The sequence below is a fragment of the Adiantum capillus-veneris genome, chromosome 27 (genome assembly GCF_014529385.1).
Source record: "Adiantum capillus-veneris isolate H3 chromosome 27, ASM1452938v2, whole genome shotgun sequence".
In the NCBI taxonomy this organism is placed as follows: Eukaryota; Viridiplantae; Streptophyta; class Polypodiopsida; order Polypodiales; family Pteridaceae; genus Adiantum; species Adiantum capillus-veneris.
The window spans coordinates 22,698,445-22,724,995 of record NC_140957.1 but is presented as its reverse complement, the minus strand read 5'-3'; the positions used below and the strand labels follow the sequence as shown (position 1 = coordinate 22,724,995).

Below are 26,551 nucleotides of genomic sequence, written 5' to 3'. Positions count from 1 at the left end.
GTTTGTTAGAGAGCTTGTGCTACGTCATGAAGTACTTAAGGCTTTGGTGATCTGTCCGCTGCAGAATGAAAGGAGTCCCCAATAAATAGTGCTTCCTTGAGTCTAAGACATGTAGAACTACGAGGAGTTCCTTTTCCTATATGTCTAGAGCTTACTCAACAAGGTCGATCCTTCGACTTTCATAGGCTATGGCGTGCCCTTCTTGGAGCAAAACAGCTCCAAGGCAATCACCACAATTGTCACATTGGACCTCAAATGGCTTTGAGAGATCCGGTACTATAAGCACAGGTTGAGAGATAAGCTTTTTGAAAGCATTGTTCTCTTTGGCAGACCATGTATACCTAATGTTTTTCTTTGTTAGGTCATGTAATGGTCCTGCAATTTGTGAGAACTTTTCTGTGAAGCGTCTATACTATGCACACATACCTATAAAGCTTCTTAGTTCATGAAGATTCCTTGGTTTAGGCCATCCTTTTATTACCTCTAACTTTGATGGATCCATTTGGATGCCATCTTGAGAGATAATGTGACCTAAATACTGAATCTCTTGCAAGAAAAATTCACTTTTCTTTCGATTAACATAAAGTTTATTCTCTCTTAGAACTTGAAATATTACCTGGAGGTGTCGCTTGTGTTCATCTAGTGAATTAGAGTAGATGATAATATCATCAAAGAACACTCCAATAAAGGTTCGGTGAGGCCTAATTCTCCATCAAGTGGTTGAATGTGATTGGTGCATTGGTCAAGCCAAAAGGCATGAAAATATATTCGTAAAGACCAAACGTAGTGCAAAATGCGATCTTTACAATGTCTTGATCAACTATCCTTATTTGATGATACCCACTTTTTAGGTCAATCCTACTGAAGTAGGTGGTGGACCCTTGTAGCTTATCAAATAGGTCTTCTACCCGTGGAACGGGAAACCTATTCTTGATAGTGTTTCTATTTAGTGCTCTATAGTCGACACACATACGATATGTGCCATCTTTCTTTTGCACTAATAACATAGGTGAGCAAAATGGACATGAGCTAGGCCTAACCATGCCCGTCTCAACTAACTCATGCACTTGCCGCATAATCTCCTCTTGTTGAGCTTGAGAAACTCTATAAGGAGGTTTATTAGGCGGTGAACCGCTTGAGAAATTTTCGATTCGGGAAGAAGAAGAGGATCCATACGAAGGGCTCAAAAATTTGCTTCTTGAAGACGCATCTCCTTCTCAAAAGAGAACTCAAGAGCCCCCAGTGAAGGAACGAGAAAGAAGTGAGTCTCCTGCCACCTCGGCAAAGATGGCTCCACAAAGACGGCGGGCTAAACGCTCTACATCACCTCCTAAACGGAGAAGACCATCGCACACTTCTCCACACCATAATTCAAAGAGGGATGACAAAAGGCAAGAGAAGAAAAAGGCGAGAAAGAGGACACCCTCTTCTCCATCTTCTTCATCCTCTTCCTCTTATAAAAGTGATGGTGCAGACAAAGAAGATCAAGGCAAGAAAAAGGCGAAAAAGAGGTCACCCTCTTCTCCATCTTCTTCAAATTCTTCGTCTTCTGAAGAAAGTGAAGGTGCAACTTTCAAACCATCAAAAAGAAGAGGCCATAGGAAATCCTATGCCACGTGAAACAGGTCGTCCAAGCTCAAAGAGGGAGGGAAGTGCATCTCTTTCCTTACCTACGATGACACATTTGGTGCTACGGACAAAGTCTTGGCCTTTATCCAACAATTCGATGCAGCGTTTGGAGATGAGGGCTTCACGGAGTCCTCTAAGCTATGCCATGTAGCTATGCACTTTCAAAAGTCCGCCAAGCAATGGTGGTCTAGCCTACAGGCAAATGGTGAAGCTCCACGAACATGGAAAGCTTTAAGATTTTTTGGCCACCGATGCCAAAAACAAAGTACTCATCGAATGGTGAAGCTTGAAGCTCTCTCCCTACGAATCCATTCACAAATATGTAGACAAGTTTTGAGACCTACATCTCAAATCCATTGTCTTCAAAAAGATGGATTTTGGAGAGCAAAAGTAACAATTTTGTGCGGGCTTAATTGAAGAAATGACGGAGTATGTCAACTCCTAAAGGCCACGCACCATATCGGTGGTTATACACCATACTATATGGTGGCTTCTTGAATCAATTTCCAAACAGGAGCTAAGAGAAATTCTTAGCCCACGAAAAACAAGGGTTCCAATGAGCCTAAAGGGAAGGACAATGTCCAAAAGTCTCCGAAGGGCAATTCCAACAAAGCTAAGGAGAAGGGATTTTACAAAGGCAAAAACAAACTCTCTCCTGAAGAGCTTGAGTGTTATTGCAAGGATAATCGTTGTTTTAAGTGCGGCGAGCAAGGGCATGTGTACCGTGCTTGTCCCCAAAAGAACACCCACCATGAGCCTCCTAGAGCTACCTTGGTCGAAATCCACGAAGAGCAAGCTCACCACAAAGGATCTCCTCTATGCCATGCTTGGGGAAAGGTAAGAGAACATGATGCTTTTATTCTCTTTGACCATGGTTCTACTCACAATTTCATATCCACAGAGTTGGCCACCAAGCTAGACATCCAAGCCTATGAGATAGAAAATGTCCTACCCGTAGATGGTGCTTTTCAAGGGGCAAAAAGCTTCAGTCACTCCCACTCCAATCCGCATGTCATAGACAAATAATTAGAGTGTTGTGAAGGAGCACAACCTGATTCCTTTTGTTGGAACCCCCAATGAGGACTAATCAAGGTAGAATTAAGATGCCATGCCTCAAGTATAGTTGGTTACCAATCTTAGGATCTACTATCTATATTCTCAAGAGTAGAGAATCGGTCAAAAATGCATTTAGTGAACCCAAATTAGGTGAAAACATTCCAAGGTCCAAAGCCCATTTCAAAAACTAGCCAGATTCTAGGAGTATGAAAGGAAACAAGCCAAAAGAAAAAAAAAGGGAAACCTTATCCCAAGGAATATATAAGAAGTATTTCTAATCAAGATCAAACACTATTTGGCCATTAAGGAAACATCCCAAAGGCAAACACTCAAGTGAGAGTGCAAAGCAACTTTAGCAGTTGTAGGTATGAGGAGTAGAGGCAAGCAACGATTGAAAAATCACAATATAAAGACAAAATACAAGTGAAATTTCCCAACCAAGTCTTGTGCAAGTCTTACCATGAAACTCATAAAGTAGTTTCATTTTAGTAAATGCAAAGCAGTTTAAGAGTTAAAGTCACACTATAATCTATTTCGAATTTCAATCATGGTATCATTAGTGAGTGTTAAAAATAGGAACCACAATATAGATTCAGTGAGCTTAAGCTGTAAACCATTATCAGATTATCATAAACTAATAGGGTCTAAAGGATTTAGAGATCAAAAAATTATCCTTAAGGAAACCCATTTATGGGACAAGATCAAGGAGCATTCAAACCAGTGATAAATAGTGAGCTCACAACTAGGGTACAAATGGAACCTGGCATGTGTTTCATCACAACTAGGTCAATAGAATGCTAAAAGAGTAGCCAATCATTTTATCTATCCTAGGATACTCAAGACCATGGTCATTAGTGCTACAATCAAAAGGAAAATCCCCCAAGCTAGTCAAGCTCTAGATAGCAATGGGAACAAAAAAATTCCTTTCCCTAGGAATCAAGATTAAAATGCTAATTCAGAACATAGTAGTCAAAGACCATCACTCTTATTGCTTCATCAAGTTGATGAGAGTGCAAAAATCAAATCTGAAGCCAATCAAGTCGTTATATTCAGTATGAGCGAAAATAGTAAAGCACAAGTCATGCTTATGAGAAACATCAAAGAAATATTTGATGTTTAAACGGTAACCGACAATGTTTCTGTGACCATTTTACTCCAATAGGAGCTTTAAAGCTTTGTGAGCCGCTAAAGAATAGTGCAGATATATGTCCGTATATATGTATGGAGAATACAATGTCAACACTTGTATGTTGGCAAGATTTGTGTTGATGATATGAGCAAGAAAACGAAAGTTGGTGAAGCCTAGCCATTGTACAACTTGCAAAGATTCTCATAAATGCTACCATGATGCAAGTATAAATGTAGACAAGAATTCATCTAAGAAAATCACGCTTGGAGCTTTATCCCTCTTAACATGTGTAAGAGCATGTCGTTGGGAGTGACTAGTTGCAATCCGTTAAAAAACGTTGGGGGGGGGGGGGGGGGGGGGGGGGGGCAGAAATCATATTGAGAAACATTTCATTAACCTTGTAAAGCACCTTGATAATATTCCTACAAAAAACTCGAGGGGGGGGGGGGGGGGGGGCAGTACCATAACCAACAGCATAGAGGTGTAAATAAGAACCAAAAGGATTAGCAACTCAATTGTCATAATTCATTACATTGTCCAACACAGTATAGATTCAACAGGGTTACAAGTATTTGAGATCCGCAGATTCAAACCAAAGTTTAGAGATTCGCAAAAACCTACACGGAAGATCCTTCTCAAAATCCTTGAAGGTAACATTGAAGACAACCCACCAAAATTCTTTATGCAGCAAGTCAACAAGCCCAAGATCTTCAACCCTATCTTTCTTACAATCAAAAGTATCCTTGCTGTATTATGAAAACTCACTCTCTCATTTTGGAAGCCAGCAAAACTAATAGCACAAGTCTTAAGTGAAGGATAAAAAGCTATCACCTTAAAACGTGACGCTGCATGCCAAGTACACCTTTTCCAAAAGCTAGTGTTTAGTAGTCAGACATTAGAGGCACTCCTATCAACATCATAATGTGGCATAAGCAAGTGAGAGCAATAACCCATTGACATGCACAAATGGGCCATGACAATGAACGGCAAGTAGAGGACGGAGTCGTAAAGCCTTGAAGGAGAGAAGATAACCCCAAAACATCCCAATCCATTGAAGTCGAGGCAAATATGAGCCTGTCGACAAGTCAAAAAAGGAGGGGAGTAAAGCTACAAACCATCCATCTCGAAGCAACAAACAAGTGAAGCGATTTAGAAGCCATGCCAAGTCCATGAGAAGCTGACGGAGACCGAGCCAGTGATTAGCAGAACTAGCCAGAACCAACCAGAGATATTGAAGGAAATCGCCATCGGATTACAGAGGCGAGACGAACTCTCACTCCAAGGCATTGGCAGAGGGAGAGGAAGAAAGGAAAGGACTGGTAACGTGTCATCTAAACGGTCAAAGACATATCAATTGCCCTTCCAAAAATCCATGGTAGTTAGGTGAGTGTAAGTGAGGGGAGGGTCATACCCCCGCACTAGCACTCTTATAAGGAGAATCTTGAACCCACAAGGTGAAGAGGAAAACCAAGAATTATGTTCATTTGAGAGGGATCAGAGCAAGGAGACCCAGGGTCCTAATATGATCAGAGCATCAGAAGACCCCTAAAACCCAAGGTATATAGTGCAAGGTAAAGACTTCCGGTAATCGCCCACAAGACAATTTAACTCCAACTCCATCATGCATAGTATAAGCCAAATCCACCCATTCATGAAAGTGCACGGTAAAGACCCATGGTAACCACCCATAAGACAACAAAACCATCAACTCCGTCAAGCATAGCCAGCTACAGCTACTATAAACAACTAAAGGTTTGCAAGCTGAAGCAACTACTAGCAAAAGTCAACTGCGAGAAGACTATGAATTTCTTTACAGAAAACGAGCAATGGCAGCCAACAGATTGTAGCCAGATGAAGCAATCACACCCAAGTAAAATGACAAAGTGTGTGTGTGTGTGTGTGTGTGTGTGTGTGTGAGAGAGAGAGAGAGAGAGAGAGAGAGAGAGGTGGCATACCAACAGACGTCGTATTGAGAAACAATACATTTACCTTGTAAAGCACCTTCAAAATATTCCTACAAAAAAATTTAAGCAATTACTAGTGAACACATGGAATAATGTGTAGTGCAATAGCATCAAAAAATGGCCTAGTGCTGCTTCCATCAAAGCCAGTAGACCACCTAACTCACGAAATTGATCAAAGGGAAGTCTTCTATTGAGTTCTCATTCTTCCCAAAAAGCTTTTCCTTGTGACAAAAGATCAAGCAAGCACACCCTATGTACTGAAAAGAAAATTAAAACAAAACTCCTCACTAGCATAATAGCATTGTAAATAAATGAAATCATGAGCTTGGACAAAACTAGCACTGCAAAGACAATAAGGCCTTAAAACTGCCTGAAGTGAGCAGTGTCCTACATTGCATAACATTGCAGAAAGTTTTGAAGCTAGAATGCGTCGGAATCTGCATGAACGCATGAATCAGTACAAAATTTTGAGAAACTTCATGATAAAACCGGGGTTAGACATCTTGCAATGATGGGATTAATCCGTGAATAATTTTCCTTCCTGCAAGGAGTAATCATGCACAAAATTGCATGAAAAAATCAAAGCCATGATCAAGCGGTTTCAGAGCCTGTACCTCCTACATATAATAGACGCCCTGATAAAAGCTCTTGCACTCTCTTCCCCCTCCCAGTATCAACACCTGTCATGCTTCATGTCTCTTTTCCTCTTCAAAGGCACGTCCTTCAGCTACTCACATCATGGTTTGGCACTCTCATAATCTGACAACAAAAAATGTTTGACCTACATGTACTTTTCAGTAAAACCCAACTCTTCCTAGAGTGCTTAGCAATTTGCCAGAACCCAAGCTATTCATCGACGTGATTTTTTCTTGGATTTGTTGGTGCTGCTGGTCGAAGCCTTCGAGGTTTCTGCAGCCTTGCTAGAGCTTGCTGCTGCAGCCTTTGCAGCAGCTGATGTACTCGGGCCATTAGTTGTTGACCCTGTGGGCGCTGTCCGCGCAACCGATCCCTGAGAACCTCTTAAGGGTCCTCTTCTATCCTTTCTCTTTGGCCTATATGTTGACCTCTCTTTCAAAGGCAGCCACCTTTCAGGATCCGGAGGAGGCCCAGGGTTGGCTGGATCAAAGCCTTTTGGGTATCGTGGACGCCTTTTGCGTCTCTTTTTGTGCCTGCTTTTGCCATCTGAAGCTCCATCCCCTGCTGCCATCCATGGCCGCTTCGCACCTACTGAAACCGCAACTGTGCTTCCCGTCTCCTCTAAAGCAGATACATCGATTTCATTCACCCCTCGCAATGGAGGCAATTGGCGCTCATACTCCTCTGCTTTAACAATATCCGTGTGGGCTGTGCTAGATACAAGCCCAGTTAAAGCTTCTGCCCGGACCACTTCAGAAGAACTTTTTACCAACTTCAGGAAAAGAGCGGAGGCTGCCTCTTCTTTCTTGTGCCTCAGCTTGAAAGTAGCCGCTTCTTGAGCAATTAGCTCCAAGGTGGAATTATCTTCACCCATGTGATCCTCCCACCACTGGACAGCAGTATCGAGAGTTGCCTCTGCTCCATTCACATCCCCACCTTTCTCCTTCAAGGCTACCAGAGTGGCGACAACAGCAGGCTTATGCTGCAGCTCCTGTATTTGCTCCAACGACTTCGATGCAATTACATGGTGTCCTGCAAGAGCAGCTACTTGGGCTCGAGCCAGCAGTAGCATTGCTAGGTCATTTGGATGCTTTTCTAGATATTGCCCCAGCATTTCCTCAGCCCTTGTTAGCTTTCCCTCTCGTAAAAGCAAAGAGGCACTCAGAAGCGGTGGCATCACACTCTCTGGAAACTTGTCAAAGAGACTTGGCAACAATTCCCTCACCTACATGCAATTATAATTAGACCATGGAGAACCCTGAGTTTGGAAAACGAATTGCACACATGTATTACCTGATCAAGCTTGTTACCAAGCAGCAGCACCAGCAGACGATTAAAAGATATGGCTTCCTTCTGTCTTGTAGAAAGCTTATGCTCCAAAGTGTCCACAAAGAGTAGACCCTGCTCAGGCGACGTCTTTTTCTCGAACAGATTGTCCAATTTTCTGATGGAATCAGCCAACTCTTTATTCCCCCTCAAGACCACAACATTGTTGCAAGCCACAGCCATAGACGGAGCATCTCCAAGTTTCTGTTTCAACAGTTTGTTGTAAGCCTCCAATGCCTCCACGGAACGGTCCTGAGCCTGAGTCAGTAGAACAGGAGTTACAACAATTTTAAAGAGTTAACAAAACACACAGGTAGCTCCCCACCTGCTGGACAAAGGCCAGCTGTACAGAAATTGGGGCCAATTCATCTTCGATTTCGTCTTTCGTGTACTCTTCTTCTACCAGCGCCTCCTGACCAAGTCTTTGGGAGCCAAACAATTAAGTTATGAAAGTGAGAAGGTAAAATCCTTCCGCAAAGAGATGGTCAAGCTAATCAATACACTTTTTCAAGCTGCATGCCCACGGTAAGGAATAGAGTATACCTTCGAGAGAGTAACAAAAGCTCCTCTGCCTTGATGTAGTTCTTCCCTTCAATCAATGCACATGCAGCATTGTAAGCTAACTCAAAACTGCTGCGAGGAGTAACTTTCAGGCTCTCCATTAATGAAGAAACCTCATCAGACTTTCCACCAGAAATATAGGATGCAATTAGGTTTGTCTTCAGCTCCGTTGAATCCATACCAAACTTTTGTGAGAGGGCTTGGTAGCTGGCTATGCATGCATTGAATTCACCTTGTCTGTACAAGATTTGAGCCTCAAGTTGGAGTACTCCTTCATTCTTTTCTAACCCTTCGAGTGCCAAGATAGCCTCTTGTAAGTGATTCTTCTTGTATAAACAATAGGCCTGTTTCCAAACACACCTCTCTCTCTCTCTCTCTCTCATCCAAAGCGAGTGCACTGGAGATGAGGGAAACTAGGATTCAATATGGGTATAGCAAATATCTAAACCGTAACCGTACACTCACACGACCTTTGCTGGGCGGGGTAAGAGATAGGAGCATTCAATGAAACCGATAAACCACACTCCTAGATAGATGTGTGGGGCACAGGACTCCTAATACCTGCCTACCTCACTTCAAGAACCATGTAAGCATAGGGTGTTGTTAGTGTCGCAGAAGGAAAGGGGTTCTAACAGACCAACGCCCCACACTTATGTAGTGCCAGCCAAGGTTTGTGTCACAAGACGGGCACCACATGCCAATAGAAAAGAACAGACTGAACAGACATTTAGCACTTCAATAACAACTAAAACTGAAAGAGAGAGAGAGAGAGAGAGAGAGAGAGAGAGAGAGAGAGAGAGAGAGAGCATACGCGACACGGAGTGGCGGAATTTTACCCAAGAGAGTATTGGCCCCAAACCTTGGCGCCCCTTTCGGTATTTCTTTATATTACTTGAACTCGGTACAATGCCGGTACTCATGATCTACACCTTCTCACTGAAGCATGCCAGAGACTGAACCCTCTGCACTTATTTAAAGGCCCTTGGCCTTGAAAAGCTTGAAACTCAAAAGCAACTGGCTCAAAAGCTGGCGTCCAAAACTGCCCAACGTAAATCACGGAAATCCGTACAGGCTGCCACATCAACAGGCCAACGTAAAATCAAGGAATTTCATACAGGCTGCCACATCAGCAGGCCAACGTAAAATCAAGGAATTTCGTACAGGCTGCCATGTCAACAGTTTGTGACATCCCCCCTTCTTGAAAGAAAGTAATCGTTCGCGATTACAGCCTATCTGTAAAACAATTCAAGTTAGCTATATATAAAAAAATCCGAGGGCAATTAGTTTGCTCTTTTTTTTTGTTAAGGAGTTGGCTTCTCCTTTCGTCCAGATCGGAACTCTTAATATTCGGACGTAGTAAAATTAGCCATCATACCTAGACTGCACTGATCTTCCATGAGCGTCTTGATGCACTAAAATTAGACAATCTCATCCAATTAGAAATATTCAGTAGTTGGCATATCACAATGCAACACAAATGCTCACATATGCATGTTACAAGACATAGAAACATTAAATCGCTGATGAACACTCCTCCCGCATAACCTAACAAGGTCCGGGCCCGGAGATATTCAACAACTCCCTCATCACTCCTCCCGCATAACCTAAAAAGGTACGAGCCCCTCATACCGTAGCCTGCGTCATTTGGAGGTGCTGAGAGTAACCTGCTCAAATTTCTTAATACTCCTCTCCCATAACCATCTAGGTCTGGGCCGAGAGTAACAACAACAATATTTTTCAAGCATTTAATACTCCCCCCGCAAATAACAAGGGTCAGGGCCATGAGTATGTGCAAGCATTCTCAGAAATTAGTTCTCAGTACTCCACCCGAGAGTAAAATCACAAATCATTGCAACCAGTATTAAAACCAGAGTCAAACAGTTCAAATCGGCACCAAGACAGGTTCAAAATAGATACCATCCATTTCAAACAAATTTCACCAAACAAGTTCTCAAATAAAACTCAAACTTAAAAAGCAATCTCGACATCAATCGAGCTCGAAAAGTCGACTGACTTTCCATCTTGAACACTACACCAAAATTAGGGTTAGGTTCCTTCGATAAGGTCGTAGCCAACCATTGTATGGTCCATCAACTCTTGGACAGACAGTGTTCTTGTGGCGGTGATGGTAGTCCCAAGTCATAGCAATCACACTGAACCTCCAAGGTTATCAGCTCCAGAAGAGACACCTACTGAGAGATGTCGAGAAATTTCAAGTTATAATCTGCTAGGATTTCCATGGCAAGCATTTTAGGATACCCCACTCTGCCAAAAGTTGCACTCTGAAGGAAGATGTCAGAAACCATATAACTTCCGGCAAAAATTTTCTTGAAAGCTTGCCCAATCCTTGGGGTGTGCAGCTTGGTAGCTATAGGCATCAACCTCTGGAGTCTACATGGCAATGCTTCTGAGAAAACACTGACTCGAAACAAATCTTGGATCCTTCTCTTGCAAGTGATCTTTATATCTTATGCCCTGTAAGACATGAGCGATGCAGACGGGAGCGCGCCCGATGCGCGATGAAGTAAGGGTGGGAGTGGCTAATAAGTCAAGGATCGGCCCCGGAAATACTTCAAATAAGATTCCAATTATAACAGACTTGGACACTCCAAATCAAGAATCTACCGCGTCAGCACCAAAATAACACTTCAAAACAGTTCACAGTTCACAATTTATTCGACACTGGCCCGGCGGAGTTTCGTGCCTAAGATACTGGCCCCAAAGACTGGCTCCCCTTTCGGTATTTCTTTTTGTATTAATCTGAGTTCAAAGTACAAGAGTGCGGGCAGGCGCTCACACTCAGACTCTGCGTCCAGATGCTCTAAGTTGTGAGGCCTGCTTACATATTTAAAGATTACAAGGGATGCCAAAAGCAGAGCCCCAAAAGCTGAAAATCAAAAGCCCAAAAGCTTCCTACTTTCCACAAGCTCTCTCTTGAGCCAATAGAAAAATAAAGCAAAAGATTTCTCTCTCTCTCTCTCTCTCTCTCTCTCTCTCTCTCTCTCTCTCTCTCTCTCTCTCTCTCTCTCTCTCTCTCTCTCTCAATAATATAAAGCAACGAGGCTTTCTCTCTCTCCCATCCTTTGCATAAAATAAAGCAAAGGTCTCTCTTTATCTCTTGCGTAGCCAAAGGCTGCCGTAAAAGCTTCACGCAAAAGCACTGTAAAAAACTGCGTAGCATGAAAAGCATCGCCCAAAAGCAAATTGCCGCAGCTTCAGTCCTCCGTAATTTCCGCCACGAGTCCCAAAAATCCGTACTGCAGGCCACGTCATCATTTGCCGTACAGGGCAGCCACATCAGCATCACTGAATTTCTTCAAAGGGTGTGTGTGTACAGCGGGCAGCCACGTCATCAGTTTGTAATCACCCTCGATTACGCCTACAAAACAGACAGAAGCCATAAACCGTCTTAGCAGACACTAACTGTTAGTACCTACGCACTAGGAACACACATCTAGCACATGTACCAATCGACAGTCACATCACACGACATCACAGGACATCACATGACATTCAACATTCATTCGAATCTTAGACCATGATTTATCGGCAATGTAGCTAGCAATCGCATCTAGATCAAGTCGGGACCTCATAGATGCCCGATTGACTAACCCCTATTGCAACCATGTCTATTCGAGATCAATTAGGCCAAAATGCTGCAGTCATTTCGTCTACCAGTTCCTGCACTTAAAAACAAGTCAAGAACAAATCAGTTTCATATTCAGGAATTCCATTTCATAAAGTCATACAGCAAAAAACTGTCAGCTCTCAGTATCCCTGAAGCTCAAAGAGACATCAATGACTAGTATTTTAAAAATCGAGGCATCTGTTGACAAAGGAGCGGAGTAACTCCCCTGTTGTGCATCCCACTGCACCAGATCTGCGGCCAAGCTGAATTCTGGGTTCCATTTGGAATAGACTATGCTAAACCAAAAGCTTCAAGGTAAAGGTTAACAATCTGAGGAGTATCTGCTAGGTCCTCCTCCTCCATCCACTTCGCATCCAATGCAGGATAGTTCTTGAATTTAACCAAGAACCGCCTTCTTACTTTACCCTTATTCTATGTGCCCTTATGTGCCAAAATCTGTTCAGGAACAAGGATCGCCTCGTTTTCTTCCACTTTGGGTTGCTCATCGGGCTCCCCATCTTCAAGCACATCACCTTTGAAAGGTTTCAAGAGACTCACATGAAATGCATTGTGAATCCTCCAAGTGTCACGCAGTTTCAATCGAAAGGATACATCATTGATCTTTTCAGAGATCTGGAAAGGTCCGTAGTATCTCATACTAAGCTTTGGAAAAAGCCTCTCCTTTCTCTTTTTCTTTCTCAGGCGTGCCTTCTCAAAACGTAAGAGCACCCAATCATCCTCCTTCAATTTCAAATCGCGATGATGGTGATCCGCTGCCTTTTTCTGTCGTTCTTGAGATTTCTGCAAAGCCTCGCGGACCTTGGCAAAAGCCGTGTCTAAGTCGCGCGTATGCTCATCACCTTCAAAAATCTTATCTTTCGTGCTTAGGAAGGGTGGAACCTTCACAGCACCTTCAACAATCTCAAATGGCGCCTTCCCCGTCGAAGAGTGTATCGTGTTATTGTAAGCAAATTCCACCAAAGGTAGATACTTTTCCCATTGAGTCTTCTAAACGAGATATAAGACTTCAATAAATCTAAAACCACTAAATTAGCAATCTCAGATTGCCCGTCAGTCTATGGGTGGAAAGATGACGAGAACTGCAACCACGTGCCAATGTTCTCCCAAATTGCCTTCCAAAACAAACTCGTAAATCTGGGCTCCCTGTCGAAGACAATCGTCTCAAGCATGCCATGTAATCTGAAAATCTGGGCCACAAACAGTCTCGCTAAGTGATCCAGCTTGACTGTTTTCTTTACTGGAATGAATGTGCCTGCTTGCTAAATCTGTCAATAACAGTCCAGATACCATTGTGACCACTCTGTGTTCTCGGGAGATCAAAAATGAAATCCATTGCAATACTTTCCCAGGGGCCGGTGGGTATGGGCAAAGGCTGTAACAATCCCTGTGCTTTATGCATGTCAAACTTGACCTTCTGACATACCAAGCACCTACGCACAAACTCTTCCACATCCTTCTTGAGTCTCGGCCAAAAGAAGTATCTCTCTACCCCTTTCATGGAGGTAGCAATGCCGCCGTGACCCGTAAAAGGTGGACAGTGGCATTCAATCATAACCTTTTCCCTCAATGGTTGTGTAACACACAACATGGTTTTCCTCATCAAGTAGCCATCCCAAATGGAATATCCCGCTACTATCTCCCCATTTTGTATCCGTGTGAAAACGTCTGCAAAATCCGGATCTGTGGCATATTGGTCGACCATATCCTCGAAGCTCCCATGATGTATCACGGAAATAGACAAAACCAACGGCTCCGGAGACAAAGCATCTACCACCAAATTCTTATGTCCCTGAACATGGACAATCTGGAAGTGAAACTGTGACAAGATGTTCGCCCACCGCATCTGCTTTTCCGATAGCTGCTTCTGTGACAAGAAGTAGCGCAAACTCTGATAGTCTGTAAAGACAGTAAAATCCGCTTTGAGTAGGTAGTGCCGCCACTGAGTAACAACATGGATAATCGCCAAAAGCACTTTCTCATAAATCTTGTTGTCAATTCCGGCCTTGAAAACAATCGACTCTCGTAAGCAATGGCATGGCCTTCTTGCATTAAGACCGCACCGAGACTACAACCACAAGCATCACAATATACTTCAAATGACTTCTGCAAGTCCGGCAAAGTCAAAACTGGTCCCGTAGTCACTCTCTCTTTCAAAGTCTGAAAGGCAGTCACCTCTATGGGTCCCCACGAGAAAGGGACTCCTTTCTGTGTCAAGATATGCAAAGGGAAAGCAACCTTTGCAAACTTTCGAATGAACCACCTGTAGTACGAACACAATCCCAAGAAGCTTCCAACTTCATGGACATTCTTCAAATCGGGCCAATCATGGATAGTCTCTATCTTGGCCGGATCCATCTGCACTCCTGTTGCTGAGACAATGTGTCCCAAAAAGTGTATCTCTGGTAGGAAAAATTCACTTTTCTTTGCATTGATCACTAACTTGTGATCTCGTAATGCCCGAAAGACCTGAAGCAGATGATCTCTATGTTCTGCCTCATTCTTGGAGAAAACAATGATATCGTCAAAGAAAGTGCCAACAAATAGCCTACTCTCTCGAAAAATCATGTCCATCATTCGGTTAAATGTTGCAGGAGCATTGATTAAGTCAAATGGCATCACCAAAAACTCAAATAATCCAAAAGTCGTCCGAAAGGCCGTCTTGTAGACGTCTCTCGGCGCGATTCGGATCTAATGATATCCACTCTTCAAATCAATCCTGCTAAAGCAAGAGAATCCCTGTAATCTGTCGAGTATATCATCGATCCTAGGAATCGGAAACCTGTTCTTGATGGTGATTTTGTTGAGAGCTCTATAATTGATGCACATTCTCCAAGATCCATCTTTCTTCAAAACCAACAACATTGGAGAGCAATACGGTGAAGTACTAGGCTAGACAAGACCCTTCTCCAAGAGGTCTTTTACTTGGTTCATAATCTCTTCGTTCTCTGCTCGGCTCACAAGGTAAGGTGGCCGGTTCGGTGGTGTGCATCTAGGTATCAGATCAATGGTATGATATTCAGGACGAGCAAGTGGTAACTCGCCTCGCAGGCCCTCTGAGAAGCAATCGGCATGAGAGTGGAGAAAATCTTGGCGTTCTTTATCAAGTTCATACATATTTGTCCTATCCTCATCACTCAACTCTTTCATGAAGATCAAGTAAACAAACAGACTGGATTTCATTAATTTTGAAATGGTCGAAGCCGATACAATAGGGACAGACTCGCCCTTAAGTTTAATATCAAGTACAATGGTTCTGCCCTTCTCTGTAGTCAATGTCGCTTTCCTCGTCCGATAATTGACCACGGCGTAGTTCTTGTGGTACCAGGAAATTCCCAAGAGGACATCACAACCTTCCAAAGGCATTATGTAAAAGTCCTCATGCCCCAAATACCCCTGACAATGCAACCGAAGTTTGCCAATGACAGGTGTAATGGCTACGTCCCTGCCGGGTGCCGCTAGAACTGCCTCCGCAAGTGGTCCCATTTGATCGAGAGTGATCTTGAGCCGCGCCGCCAATTCCGGTGAAATGAAGTTGGCCTTGGCTCCTCCATCAAAGAAGATCAGGGCTTCTTGATCTTTCACTTTGCCCCAGCTCGGCAAAGTTCTGTACTCTCGTCCACCGTGCTGGGATCGATACCCACGCAATCTGGAACCAGTCTTGTTTTCATATTGCCTTTTCGTCCATGTTCCTCAGCTACTCTCGAACTCTCAGGCCTTTCGTCGCCCCTGTCGTTTTGTTCTTTATGTGCCTTTTTAGGGCACTTCGCGGAGATATGTCCAGTTTCCCCGCATCCAAAGCACTTCCCTTCCCTGATATAGGGAGCCCGCTCCTGAGGAGTAAGCTTGGGTCATGCATCCTTCTTTTCTGGATTGCTCTTTCTCTTTCTACTTTCATTTGTCGAAGTCTGTTCGGCTCTTTGTGTCATGATCTCATCAGTGGGGTAGGTCAGACTGCCAGAGTGAATGGCAAAATCCCGTTTCGCATGACTCATCAACTCCTGAATGGAAGCTGACTCCTGTTCCGAGCAGTGGTCTCGGATCTCTGTAGGTAGACCCAAGGTAAACCGCTCAATCTGTTCCTTGAACGAGATCTTCTTAAATGAAGAGGCGGGTAATGCCACATCTTGTGCAGTGACTGTAGCTTTACAAGGAATCAACATGCAAAACTTTCTGAAACGATCAACAATTGTCAAACATTGAGTGTTCCTTGAATGCAAACTTGGTGAGAGGTTAGTCACAAAATCCATGGAGATATCCTGAAAAGCTCTATCGAGAATAGGCAGTGGAAGCAAGAGGCCTTGCTGCTTACCCCGAGGAGCTTTTACCTTTTGACATATAGTGCACTGTGTGACATAACGAAACACATCCTTTCGCATTTTAGGCCAATAAAAGAATCTTTCTATTTTTTCCAAAAGTGGTGTTCATTCCCCTGTGCCCACCCATGAGAGAATCATGTGCATCATGCAATATGGTTGGCCTGAGAGAGCGCAACACACATAAACGTTGACGAAAATACAACAAACCATCACGAATGAGATAGTTGCTTGGCCCTTGGGAAGCAAGAGCCTGCAACCATTGCTTACCAAACTCAGAATCCGCATATTGGTTCTTCATGCTGTCGAAAGACGCACCCTGAATAGAAACTGTGGATCTTGACTCAAGAGCAGAAATCTGTCCTTCGCGATTCAACACATTTACAACAGGGTTAGATTTTCCAAACACATACTCAATCAAACCTCCAAATTGCTCAAAAAATTGTGACCACCGTGTTTTGCGATCACTCCAATGTGCACTAGGCATAGACTGTAGCCACTTGAGGGCTTGATGATCTGTGCGAACTGTGAACTCTCTACCATACAGAAGAGAGTGAATGACAGACAAAAGTTCTTTAACATAAACTGAGTAGTCCTTTTCTGCACTATTGAGCTTCGGGCTAAGGAAAGCTACAGGACGATCATGCTGCTAAAGCACAGCGCTATGGCGACATTGCTCGCATCCGTCCATACCTCAAAGGGATCATCCCAAGAGGCAAGGATAAGACACGGTGCTTCTGTCACCGCGACCTTGAGGGTTGCGAAAGCCTCAATGGCTGCTTCGGGCAAGTCTACGCGCTGACAGCGAGTCTTTACCCCTTTCAAAACATTAGTCATAGGTACGGCAATGCGTGCAAAATTCTCTATGTGCGAACTATATGCTTCACATAACCCAAGAAAAGAACGCACATCATATGCAGTCTTGGACAAATCCCAATTACGTACATGTTCCACCTTCGCGGGGTCTAACTTGACGCCTTCTGCAGAAATGATACAACCCAGATAAGTAACTTCAGTGAGAAAAAACTCAGATTTATTAGTTGCAATGTAGAACTGATACTCATCCAAACGGGCCAATATTCTTCCCACATCCCTTTCATGTTGCTCCCACGATGCAGAAAAAATGAGAATATCATCAAGAAAAATGAACACACATACACCAACCATATCGCCGAAACGGCCTACCATGAGACGATTAAATGTACCACCGGCACCTGTCAATCCAAAAGGCATAACAACATACTCCCATTGCCCTTGCTCAGTGCGAAAAGCGGTCTTGAAGATGTCGCCTTTGAATACCCGTACCTGATGGTATCCACTCTTGAGGTCGACCTTGCTGAAAACCTTTGCCTCATTGAGCCTATCAAGGATATACTCAATGCGAGGCATCGGTGTAACAGACTTGGACACTCCAAGTCAAGAATCAATCATGACAGCACCTAATAACCACTTCAAAACAATTCACAGTAGATTTGCACTCGCCTTACGGAGTTCCGTGCCTAGAGATATTGGCCCCAAAGACTGGCGCCCCTTTCGGTATTTCTTTATGTATTAATCAATGTTCACAGTACAAGAGAGCGATTAGGGTTTCACTCTCAGACTCTGTGTCCAGATGCTCTGCAGAGTGTGCCCAAAACCGCTTATTTAAAGTTTTACAAGGGATGCAAAAAGCAGAGCCCCAAAAGCTTCCAAATCAAAAGCCTTGATAAAAATAAAGCAAGAACTCTTTCTTTCTCTCTCAAGCTTGCATAAAAGCAAGCCAAAAAGCTGCCGTAAATCCAGCAAGCGTAAATCCCGCCGCAAAATCCGACGCAAATCTCGAAAGTCCGTACTGCTTCCACGTGGCATTTCTGCCGCCAGAATTAGGGTTTCAGCAGCAATTAGGGTTAGGCTTTCTAGAATTAGGGTTTCTGTAGATTAGGGTTTCTACAGACAGGCAGCCACGTCATCACTTTGTGACATACCCCCCTCTTGAAAGCATTGTAATCGCCCTCGTTTACGCCTACAAAACAGACAGAGACCATAAACCGTCTTAGCAGACACTGACTGTTAGTACCTACGTACTAGGAACACACATCTAGCACATGTACCAATCGACAGTCACATCACAGGACATCACAAAACATCACTCGACATCACAGGACATCACATGACATTCAAAATTCATTCGGATCTTAGACCATGATTTATCGGCAATGTAGCTAGCAATCGCATCTAGATCCAATCGGGACCTCATAGATGTCCGATTGACTAACCCCTATTGCAACCATGTCTATTCGAGATCAATCAGACCAAAATGCTGCAGTCATTTCGTCTATCAGTTCCTGCACTTAAAAGAAGTCAAGAACAAATCAGTATTATAATCAAGAATTCCATTTCATAAAGTCATACAACAGAATACTATCAACTTTCAGTATCCCTGAAGCTCAAAGACACATCAGTGACTCTAGTATCTAAATCAAGGCATCTGTTGACAAAGGAACAGAGTGACTCCCCTCTTGTGCATCCCACTGCACCAGATCTCCGACCAAGCTGAATTTTCGGTTCCATTTGGAGTAGACTATGCTAAACCAAAAGCATCGAGGTAAAGTTTCACAATCCGAGGAGTATCTGCTAGGTCCTCCTCCTCCATCCACTTCGCATCAAATGCAGGGTAGTTCTTGAATTTAACCAAGAACCGCCTTCGGACTTTACCTTTCTTCGTATCCTTATGTGCCAAAATCTGTTCAGGAACAAGGATCTCCTCGTTTTCTCCACTTCGGGTTGCTCATCAAGCTCCCCATCATCAAGCACATCACCTTTAAAAGGTTTCAAGAGACTCACATGAAATGCATTGTGAATCCTCTAAGTATCAGGTAGTTCCAGTCGGAAGGAGACATCATTTATCTTTTCAGTGATCTGGAAAGGTCCATAGTATCACATACTAAGCTTTGGAAAAAGCCTCTCCTTTCCCTTTTTCTTACTCAGGCGTGCCTTCTCAAAAAGTAAGAGCACCCAATCATCCTCCTTTAATTTCAAGTCGCGATGATAGCGATCGCTGCCTTTTTCTATCGTTCTTGAGATTTCTGCAAAGTCTCGCGAACCTTGGCAAAAGCCGTATCTAAGTCTCGCGTATATTCATCCTCTTCAAAAATCTTATCTTTCGTGCTTAGGAAGGGTGGAACCTTCACAGCACCTTCAACAATCTCAAATGGCGCCTTCCCCTTTGAAGAGTGTATCGTGTTATTGTAGGCAAATTCCACCAAAGGTAAGTACATTTCCCATTGAGTCTTTTGATCTGAGATATAAGACTTCACTAAATCTAGAACCACTGAATTTGCAATCTCAGATTGCCCATCAGTCTGCGGGTGGAACAATGACGGGAATTGCAACCGCACGCCAATGTTCTCCCAAATTGCCTTCCAAAACAAACTCGTAAATCTCGGGTCTCTGTCGGAGACAATCGTCTTAGGCATGCCATGTAATCTGAAGATCTGGGTCTCGCTAAGTGATCTAGCTTGACAGTTTTCTTCACTGAAATGAAATGAGCCTGTTTACTAAATCTATCAATAACAGTCCAGATACCATCTCTCTGTTCTCACGAGATCAAAAATGAAATACATTGCAATACTTTCCCAAGGGCAGGTGGGTATGGGTAAAGGCTGTAACAATCCCTGTGCTTTATGCCTGTCAAACTTGACCTTCTGGCATACTAAGCAACTAGTTGGCACACAAACTCTCCCACATCCTTTTTGAGTCTCGACCAAAAGAAGTCGTAAAAGGTGGTGGACTGTGGCATTCAGTCATAACCTTTTCCCTCAACGGCTGTGTAACGCACAACATGGTTTTTCTTATCAAGTAGCCATCCCGAATGGAATATCCCGCTACTGTCTCCCCATCCCGTATCCATGTGAAAACGTCTGAAAAATCTGTATCTGTGGCATACTGGTCGACCATATCCTCGAAGCTCCTATGATGTATCGCTGAAATAGCCAAAACCAACGACTTCCGAGACAAAGCATCTGCCACCACATTCTTCTATCCCTACACATGGACAATCTGGAAGTGAAACTGTGACAAGATGTTCGCCCACCGCATCTGCTTTTTCGAAAGTTGCTTCTGTGACAAGAAGTAGAGCAAACTCTGATGGTCTGTAAAGACCGTAAAATCCGCTCCGAGTAGGTAATGCAGCCACTGAGTAAGAGCATGGATAACCGCCAAAAGCTCTTTCTCATAAATCTGTTGTCATCTCCGGCCTCGAGAACAATCGGCTCTCGTAAGCAATGACATGGCCTTCTTGCATTAAGACCGCACCCAGACTACGACCACAAGCATCACAATATACTTCAAATGACTTCTACAAGTCCGACAAAGTCAAAATTGGTCCTGTAGTCAATTTCTCTTTCAATGTCTGAAAGGCAATCAACTTTGAGGGTCCCCACGAGAAAGGGACTCCTTTCTGTGTCAAAATATGCAAAGGGGAAGCAACCTCTGCAAACTTTCGAATGAACCGCCTATAGTACGAACATAGTCCCAAGAAGCTTCTAACTTCACGGACATTCTTCAAATCGAGCCAATAACGAATAGTGTCACCAGGAGGTGTATTTTTCCTGTTGCCTTCCGTAAATAAGTATTAGATATATTTATTTTATTTTTACTTGTTTGTCCCGGAACCCTTGAAAAGGTGCAAGTGGACATTGCATGGCCAGTGTGAAACGGCTGTAGCCAAATGGATTTCTCACATCGGGGATCTAGGTCGGTCAGACAAGGACTGCCCGAGCCAGTTAGCACTGAATTCTGATGAGTATGGAAGCTCGTGTGCGCCAAACTGGAATTTGGGCCACTAGTCAAGTCACTGCAACTTTATAAGTTGAAAGGGGCAAGTAAATTAACCCACATTGTAGATGTTGGTCAAATGGTAGTCTTCAATGATGGTCAGGAGACCGATAGGGACGCCATGGAAGCATCTCCTAAAATTTAGGGAACTACTATTTTTGACTGGAAAATGTGTTCGCGTCATTAGCTCTGCAATGACAAGGGGAACATTTTATTGCTCTGCTGCCAAGTCAACTGACGCACCAGTTGAGATATTTTTAGCAGGGAACGCCCAAACTCGGAAACTAGGCGACGTGTCAGCCTGTGAGCGATTCTGCCACTCTGGGAGGCAAAAACGAGCTGCATATCAACAAAGGGGACGCCATTTTCAGCCTCAGGTGGATTGTAGCAGGTACAGAAGCTATGGAATGCTTACCTTGCCCTCTATGCACAGTATGGTGACGGGAGTGATGCCCCGCATGGTACATACTGCTCTGTTTCTCCCCTACGTACAGTATGTTATGCCCCACTAGTGGGCTTCTCATTTGACCTATGTACAGCTGTGGGGAAATATGCTTTCATGCCAAGGCAAGAGCCTCTTTGCACAGGAACCAGTGTAGCTAGCTGTTGCACCAAAGCAGCTCCACGAGAGGGTGATAACCTCTCGATTGCGCAGTAAATTCAGCACTGTCTACTTGCTGTTTTTACTCTGTTTTGAGACTGTTTTCTGCCCGGAATCTTTCCAGAATCATGGGGCACCAAGCCCAAGGTGCAGGGAACTGTGTAGGGACAGTCGTGTGCCCAAATCAGGTCAAAAACAGGGCTGAACCAGAAATTACAGCGACCTGCAATTCACTGTTTGTGCTCCCGACTGAGGGAATATGTCCGTGGAACAGAGGGCCTACCTTAGAAACTGATTCGGATTGATTTCGGTATCGTTATGCTGCCGAAATTTTGCCGAATCTGGAGCGTACTAGCTGGATGCAGGTGTTATCTTCCAGGGACTCTCTTTTTGTAATTCTCTCTCTAAATTAAAGAAATACCGAAAGGGGCGCCAGTCTTTGGGGCCTACAGGGTGTCGGTCTCGTGTGCGCAGTGACATTCTAGTCGTTGGACGCAACTGTGTTCTCTTCCCTTCTCAGTGCTCTGTGTAAAGTTTACAGGTAATTGAAATAGTACCGCCCTCTACGTTGTACAGGCCGGTTATATGGTTCCATCGACGGGATAGTCACTTTTTCTTCAAAAAGTGCAGCGTGGATTGTTGTGGATGAAAGCAACACAGAGCTTGTCAATATGGCAGAGAAGAGAGACCAAGTACCTGAAGAGGGATCTTCCTCACATGGAAGAGAGAAAATTCCTTCAACTCTTCAAGAAGAGGACAAGTTATTTAGAACTCGACTGCGTTGTTGCATGGACATGTTTCAGCAGTTGGCTAACAACCCAAGGATGCAGGAATTCTTACAGGCTCCGACACAGGGTTTTCAGCCTCCTACACAGGGCATGACTGAGCCGTTGCAGGAAAAGGAGATTTCCAATGCGCAGAGGACTCATGATGCTCGAGGGAAAGCCCATGTGGTTGAGCAACTAGCGGTGTCCAATGATCCAAAGCAACTTGCTTTAGCTGGACAGGAACCGTTTGTGAATGGTCAAGGGAGCAATGAACAGGCTATGCGTCAGACCCTTCCATTACCTAATACTTATCCTGGTTATTTTGGAGGTGGTTCAGTGTTTCAAGCTATGGCTAGACCTTCCACAGGTTATATGCCAGGGAATGTGTTCGGGACAATGCAAACAGGCATGGGTAACCCTATGTACGCGAACATGGGTGTCCAACCAGGTTTTCAGGGTGCCTATGGCCAGTTTCGAGTGCCTGGAACACAATTTGGTATGGCTGGTTTTTCACAGCCATGCGTACAAAATGCAGATATGACAGGGAAAACAGTTGATGCGAGTGTTGGAATGAACACTCATGGAGCACCACTGTTACAGGCACCTATTTATGATAATGTGGCTCCTTTGAGTCAGCCTGAGGATTACAAGGAAGGTGGCAGGGAGTGAAGTTTGAAACTTTCAGAGGAACTGAGGACCAATTAAAGGCTTTGACCTTATACGACAGTTCGATGCAGCTTATGTTGGAGGAAACTTCACGGAATCTTCAAAGATACGCAAGGCTGCCACTTTCTTGAAAGGGAATGCGCTCCAATGGTGGACCGCATTGTTGAACCAGGGTCAAGCCCCAACAACGTGGGTCCAATTCAAACAACTTTTTGCGCCTGCATGGTTGACAAACACTTTTGAAGTGGATGTAATGACGGAATGGCAAGAGTTGAATGCTAAACAGTGTGCGGATCTGGAAGAGTACAATAAACGGTTTTGGGCCGCACTGTTGCCAGTCACCTCTTACAGGTTTGTGCCTTTGTCAGAACAAATTGAGAAGTATTGTTGCGGATTGCCCAAGAAAATCAGGGACTACTGCACAAAGACCACTGTCATGAATATGTTTCAATTGATAGAGAATGCAAGAGTGGCCAACAATCTGTCGAAGGGAGATTCCGATGGATTTAATAGCCACAAGAAAGGGGCCCACGGCAAACAGTTTTCAGCCAAGGGCAATGTTGCAGCAAAGCCTTCTGAGCCTCCCACAAAGAAGCCCTCCACTGAAGAAGGTGATACGTCCAAGAAGCAGTCTAAGTCTTCTTCGGGACGAGGACAAGGACAAAAGAGACATTTTTCTGGCAAAACTTTTCAAGAAAGGAAAGCTCTTAGGGAGGCCAAGAAATGCTACATTTGTGAACAGGAAGGACACTTTGCAAATGAGTGCCCACAGAAGAAGTCACAGGATAAGGATGACAAGTTAGACCATAAAGGGAAGAAGCCAAAGCCGAGTGCAGGACTTTTTTTTTTCCAAGAAAAAGATCCTTCTATTAGTTAATGAAAACTGCCCATAGGGCTACATCCACCTCTGCTAGAGAGGGCTACAACAAGCATGATGGGGAGACTCTCCCAATGAAACAACAGCATATATACAATGGGGCTAAATCAAGAGATGGGAGGAGGGAAGAGCCACACAGGTGGACAGTAGTGCCATCTGAGCACCCCCTGGACCATGGTGTAGAAAGGCCCAGGGCGCCAGAGTCGAAGGAAAGCCTCGAGGCGCTCCCGCATGCGGTCGGAGCTGCCCTGTAGTCCCTCAAGCTGTCCTCTGAGAGTATGGATCAGCTCTAGCCAAAAGTCACGAACAGTCTCAGCTGGTGGCACAGGGCGAGCCTCAAAGATGCGGAAACAACAGGCCCGCCAGATGAACCAGAGAGCTAGGCCGCTGATGAGCTCCCAGCACTCCTCTCTCTCATTGCACCACTCCTGTGGAGTAAGGTCTGTAACAGGCTGGAGTGTAGGTCACCCCCCCTGTATCACTATCATCCTGCTGGTGGAAGATAGCTCAAACTGTAGTGCCGGGCCCGTGAGGGTGGACCAAGCCGCTGCCCCCCAAGTGTACTGTCGAGCCGTGGAGAGGGCAGGCATCAGCCGAAGAACTCGTAGCCACACCTGCTGGGCCGAGGGACAGTCCCAAAGACAGTGTCGCTGACTCTCCACCAACTGGTCACAGGCTGTACATGCGGCCGAGAGACCACTATGCACAAGCCAGCTCCTTACTGTTGTGGCTCTGTGTGCAACCAACCACTGGAACAAAGTGACGCGCCTCGGCTGTCTGGAGTCCCACAGCCTCTACCAAAAAACTGCCAAGAACTCAACTGTGAGACCCTCCTCCTGCCAATGTCGTGCTGCAGCGAGGCGGGCCTCTCTCTGCGCTGCAAGTATATGACGTCCAAGCCGAACAGTGTACTGAAAGAAAGGGACTCCTGGGCGGTCTGCAGAAGAGAAGAGGTCCCTCCAAAGCCACTCACCAGGATCCAACTGTACTCGTGCCAGTGGACAGCACTCCCAAGCCCATAGCCTCCAGTGTCTTGTCTCGAGAGCTACTGGGTCAGGGTCTATGACGCAAGTCCTCCCACACATGCCCACAACTCGGATCCTCTGGAAACAGCACTCTGCTACCTGCGGGGCCTCTACTGTAACTCGCTATAATCGTCCCCCACCCTGAAGCTCGAAGAACAGGGCTGGGACAGTCTCTGAACAAGCCCTGACTGAGATGAGAATCTCCAGTCGTGTGAAGGCTCCCATCCATCGGGGTGCTACTGGCTCGAGAGGCGTGAGCCACTCAGCTGGAACTGACTTTGAGATGTCCTGACACATGCTCTGAACCCCTCTCATGCCCTGTAGCTGGACACCCTGCACCTCCTCTGACAAACCTATGAACTCTAGCCAGTCACCTAGAGAGCGCGCTGGACCTGCTGCCATGGGACCCCAAGAAACGTGAGGCCTACTCCTAACCAAGTGGCCTCTCTGAGTGCTAACCATGGGGTTCCAGACGAGGGGCTGTCGTAGGCGCTCCTCCGTGCATGTCGGCTGTCTCTGCTCTAGGCCACGCCGTAAGAGCTCCCAAGAGCGAAGCAAACTCACAGCGAATCGGTCCTCCAGTCTCCTGCTCAAACCAACTCGGCGCAACTCTGTAAAGATCCATCTGGTCGAAGGTTGCCAAGGGCCTCCTGACTGAGGCACCCTGGCACGAAGCCTCTGCAGCAAGAACTCTTTCCAAGGCTCCTCGCCTGGAAGAAGTCCTCTGACGACGAACTTCCCAAGAAGGGCTCTGCTCTGCTGTGTTGGATCAATGATCCCAAGCCCTCCCTGAGAACAAGGGAGTGTGATGACTGACCAAGCCACCTTGGCTCGGGCAACCTGAGTGTCGCGACCTGACCAAAGGAAGTTCCTGATCATCCTCTCTACCTGGCTGATACAAGAACTCAAGAAGATCCAGCAAGAAGTGATGTACCACATAGTTGCCAACAACACCTGGTTGGCAACTACTACTCTACCAGCCAGCGAAAGTCGTGCTGAGCTCTAGTGTAACAGCTTTCTCCCGATGGACAGGAGAAGAGGAGCAATCTGCTGCTCGGGGGACAAATCCAAACCAACCTGACAACCCAAGTATCGAACTGCAGTCCCTGGAGGAATCCACCTGAAACCCTCTCCTGGCATCCACTCTGGCACAGGAGCATTGCCAACCGAGAAAGCCACTGTCTTTCTCCAGTTGATCAGTGCGCCCGATGCACAGCAGAAGGTCTCTAGAGCCTGCCCACACCTGTGTAAATTGGCCTCCTCGCCCTCTAAGTACAAGGCTGAGTCGTCGGCTAACTCAGCGTCCAGAAGCTCATCTCCCCGTATAGGGAGTGCTAAGCCCCTCAAACCAACCTGCTGTGACACCAAAAATTTGCTCATCGCCTCCGCATAGAACAGAAAGAGAAAGGGGGCAAGAGGACAACCCTGTCTGACCGATCGTGTGAGCATGAAGCGCTCACCTCTACCTCCTGCCAAAAGCACCTGATTGTGAGTCTGTCTGTACAAAGCTGACACCCCTCTGATCCAAGCATCTGAA

General features: G+C 45.0%; 1 protein-coding gene across 1 annotated transcript in view; it reads right to left on the bottom strand.

The window, feature by feature from the left end:
* Nucleotides 1-6,133: 6,133 nt before the first annotated feature.
* LOC147421631 (SRP72 RNA-binding domain-containing protein) overlaps nucleotides 6,134-26,551 on the bottom strand; it is a 67,202-nt gene continuing 46,784 nt past the window's right edge. The window contains exons 3-6 of the mRNA XM_086503379.1: nucleotides 8,284-8,645; nucleotides 8,066-8,162; nucleotides 7,708-7,998; nucleotides 6,134-7,639 (exon numbers count right to left, since the gene is read on the bottom strand). Coding sequence (XP_086359505.1) covers nucleotides 6,629-7,639; nucleotides 7,708-7,998; nucleotides 8,066-8,162; nucleotides 8,284-8,645 — 1,761 coding nt within the window. The 3' untranslated portion in view covers nucleotides 6,134-6,628. The remainder of the gene's footprint in view (nucleotides 7,640-7,707; nucleotides 7,999-8,065; nucleotides 8,163-8,283; nucleotides 8,646-26,551) is intronic.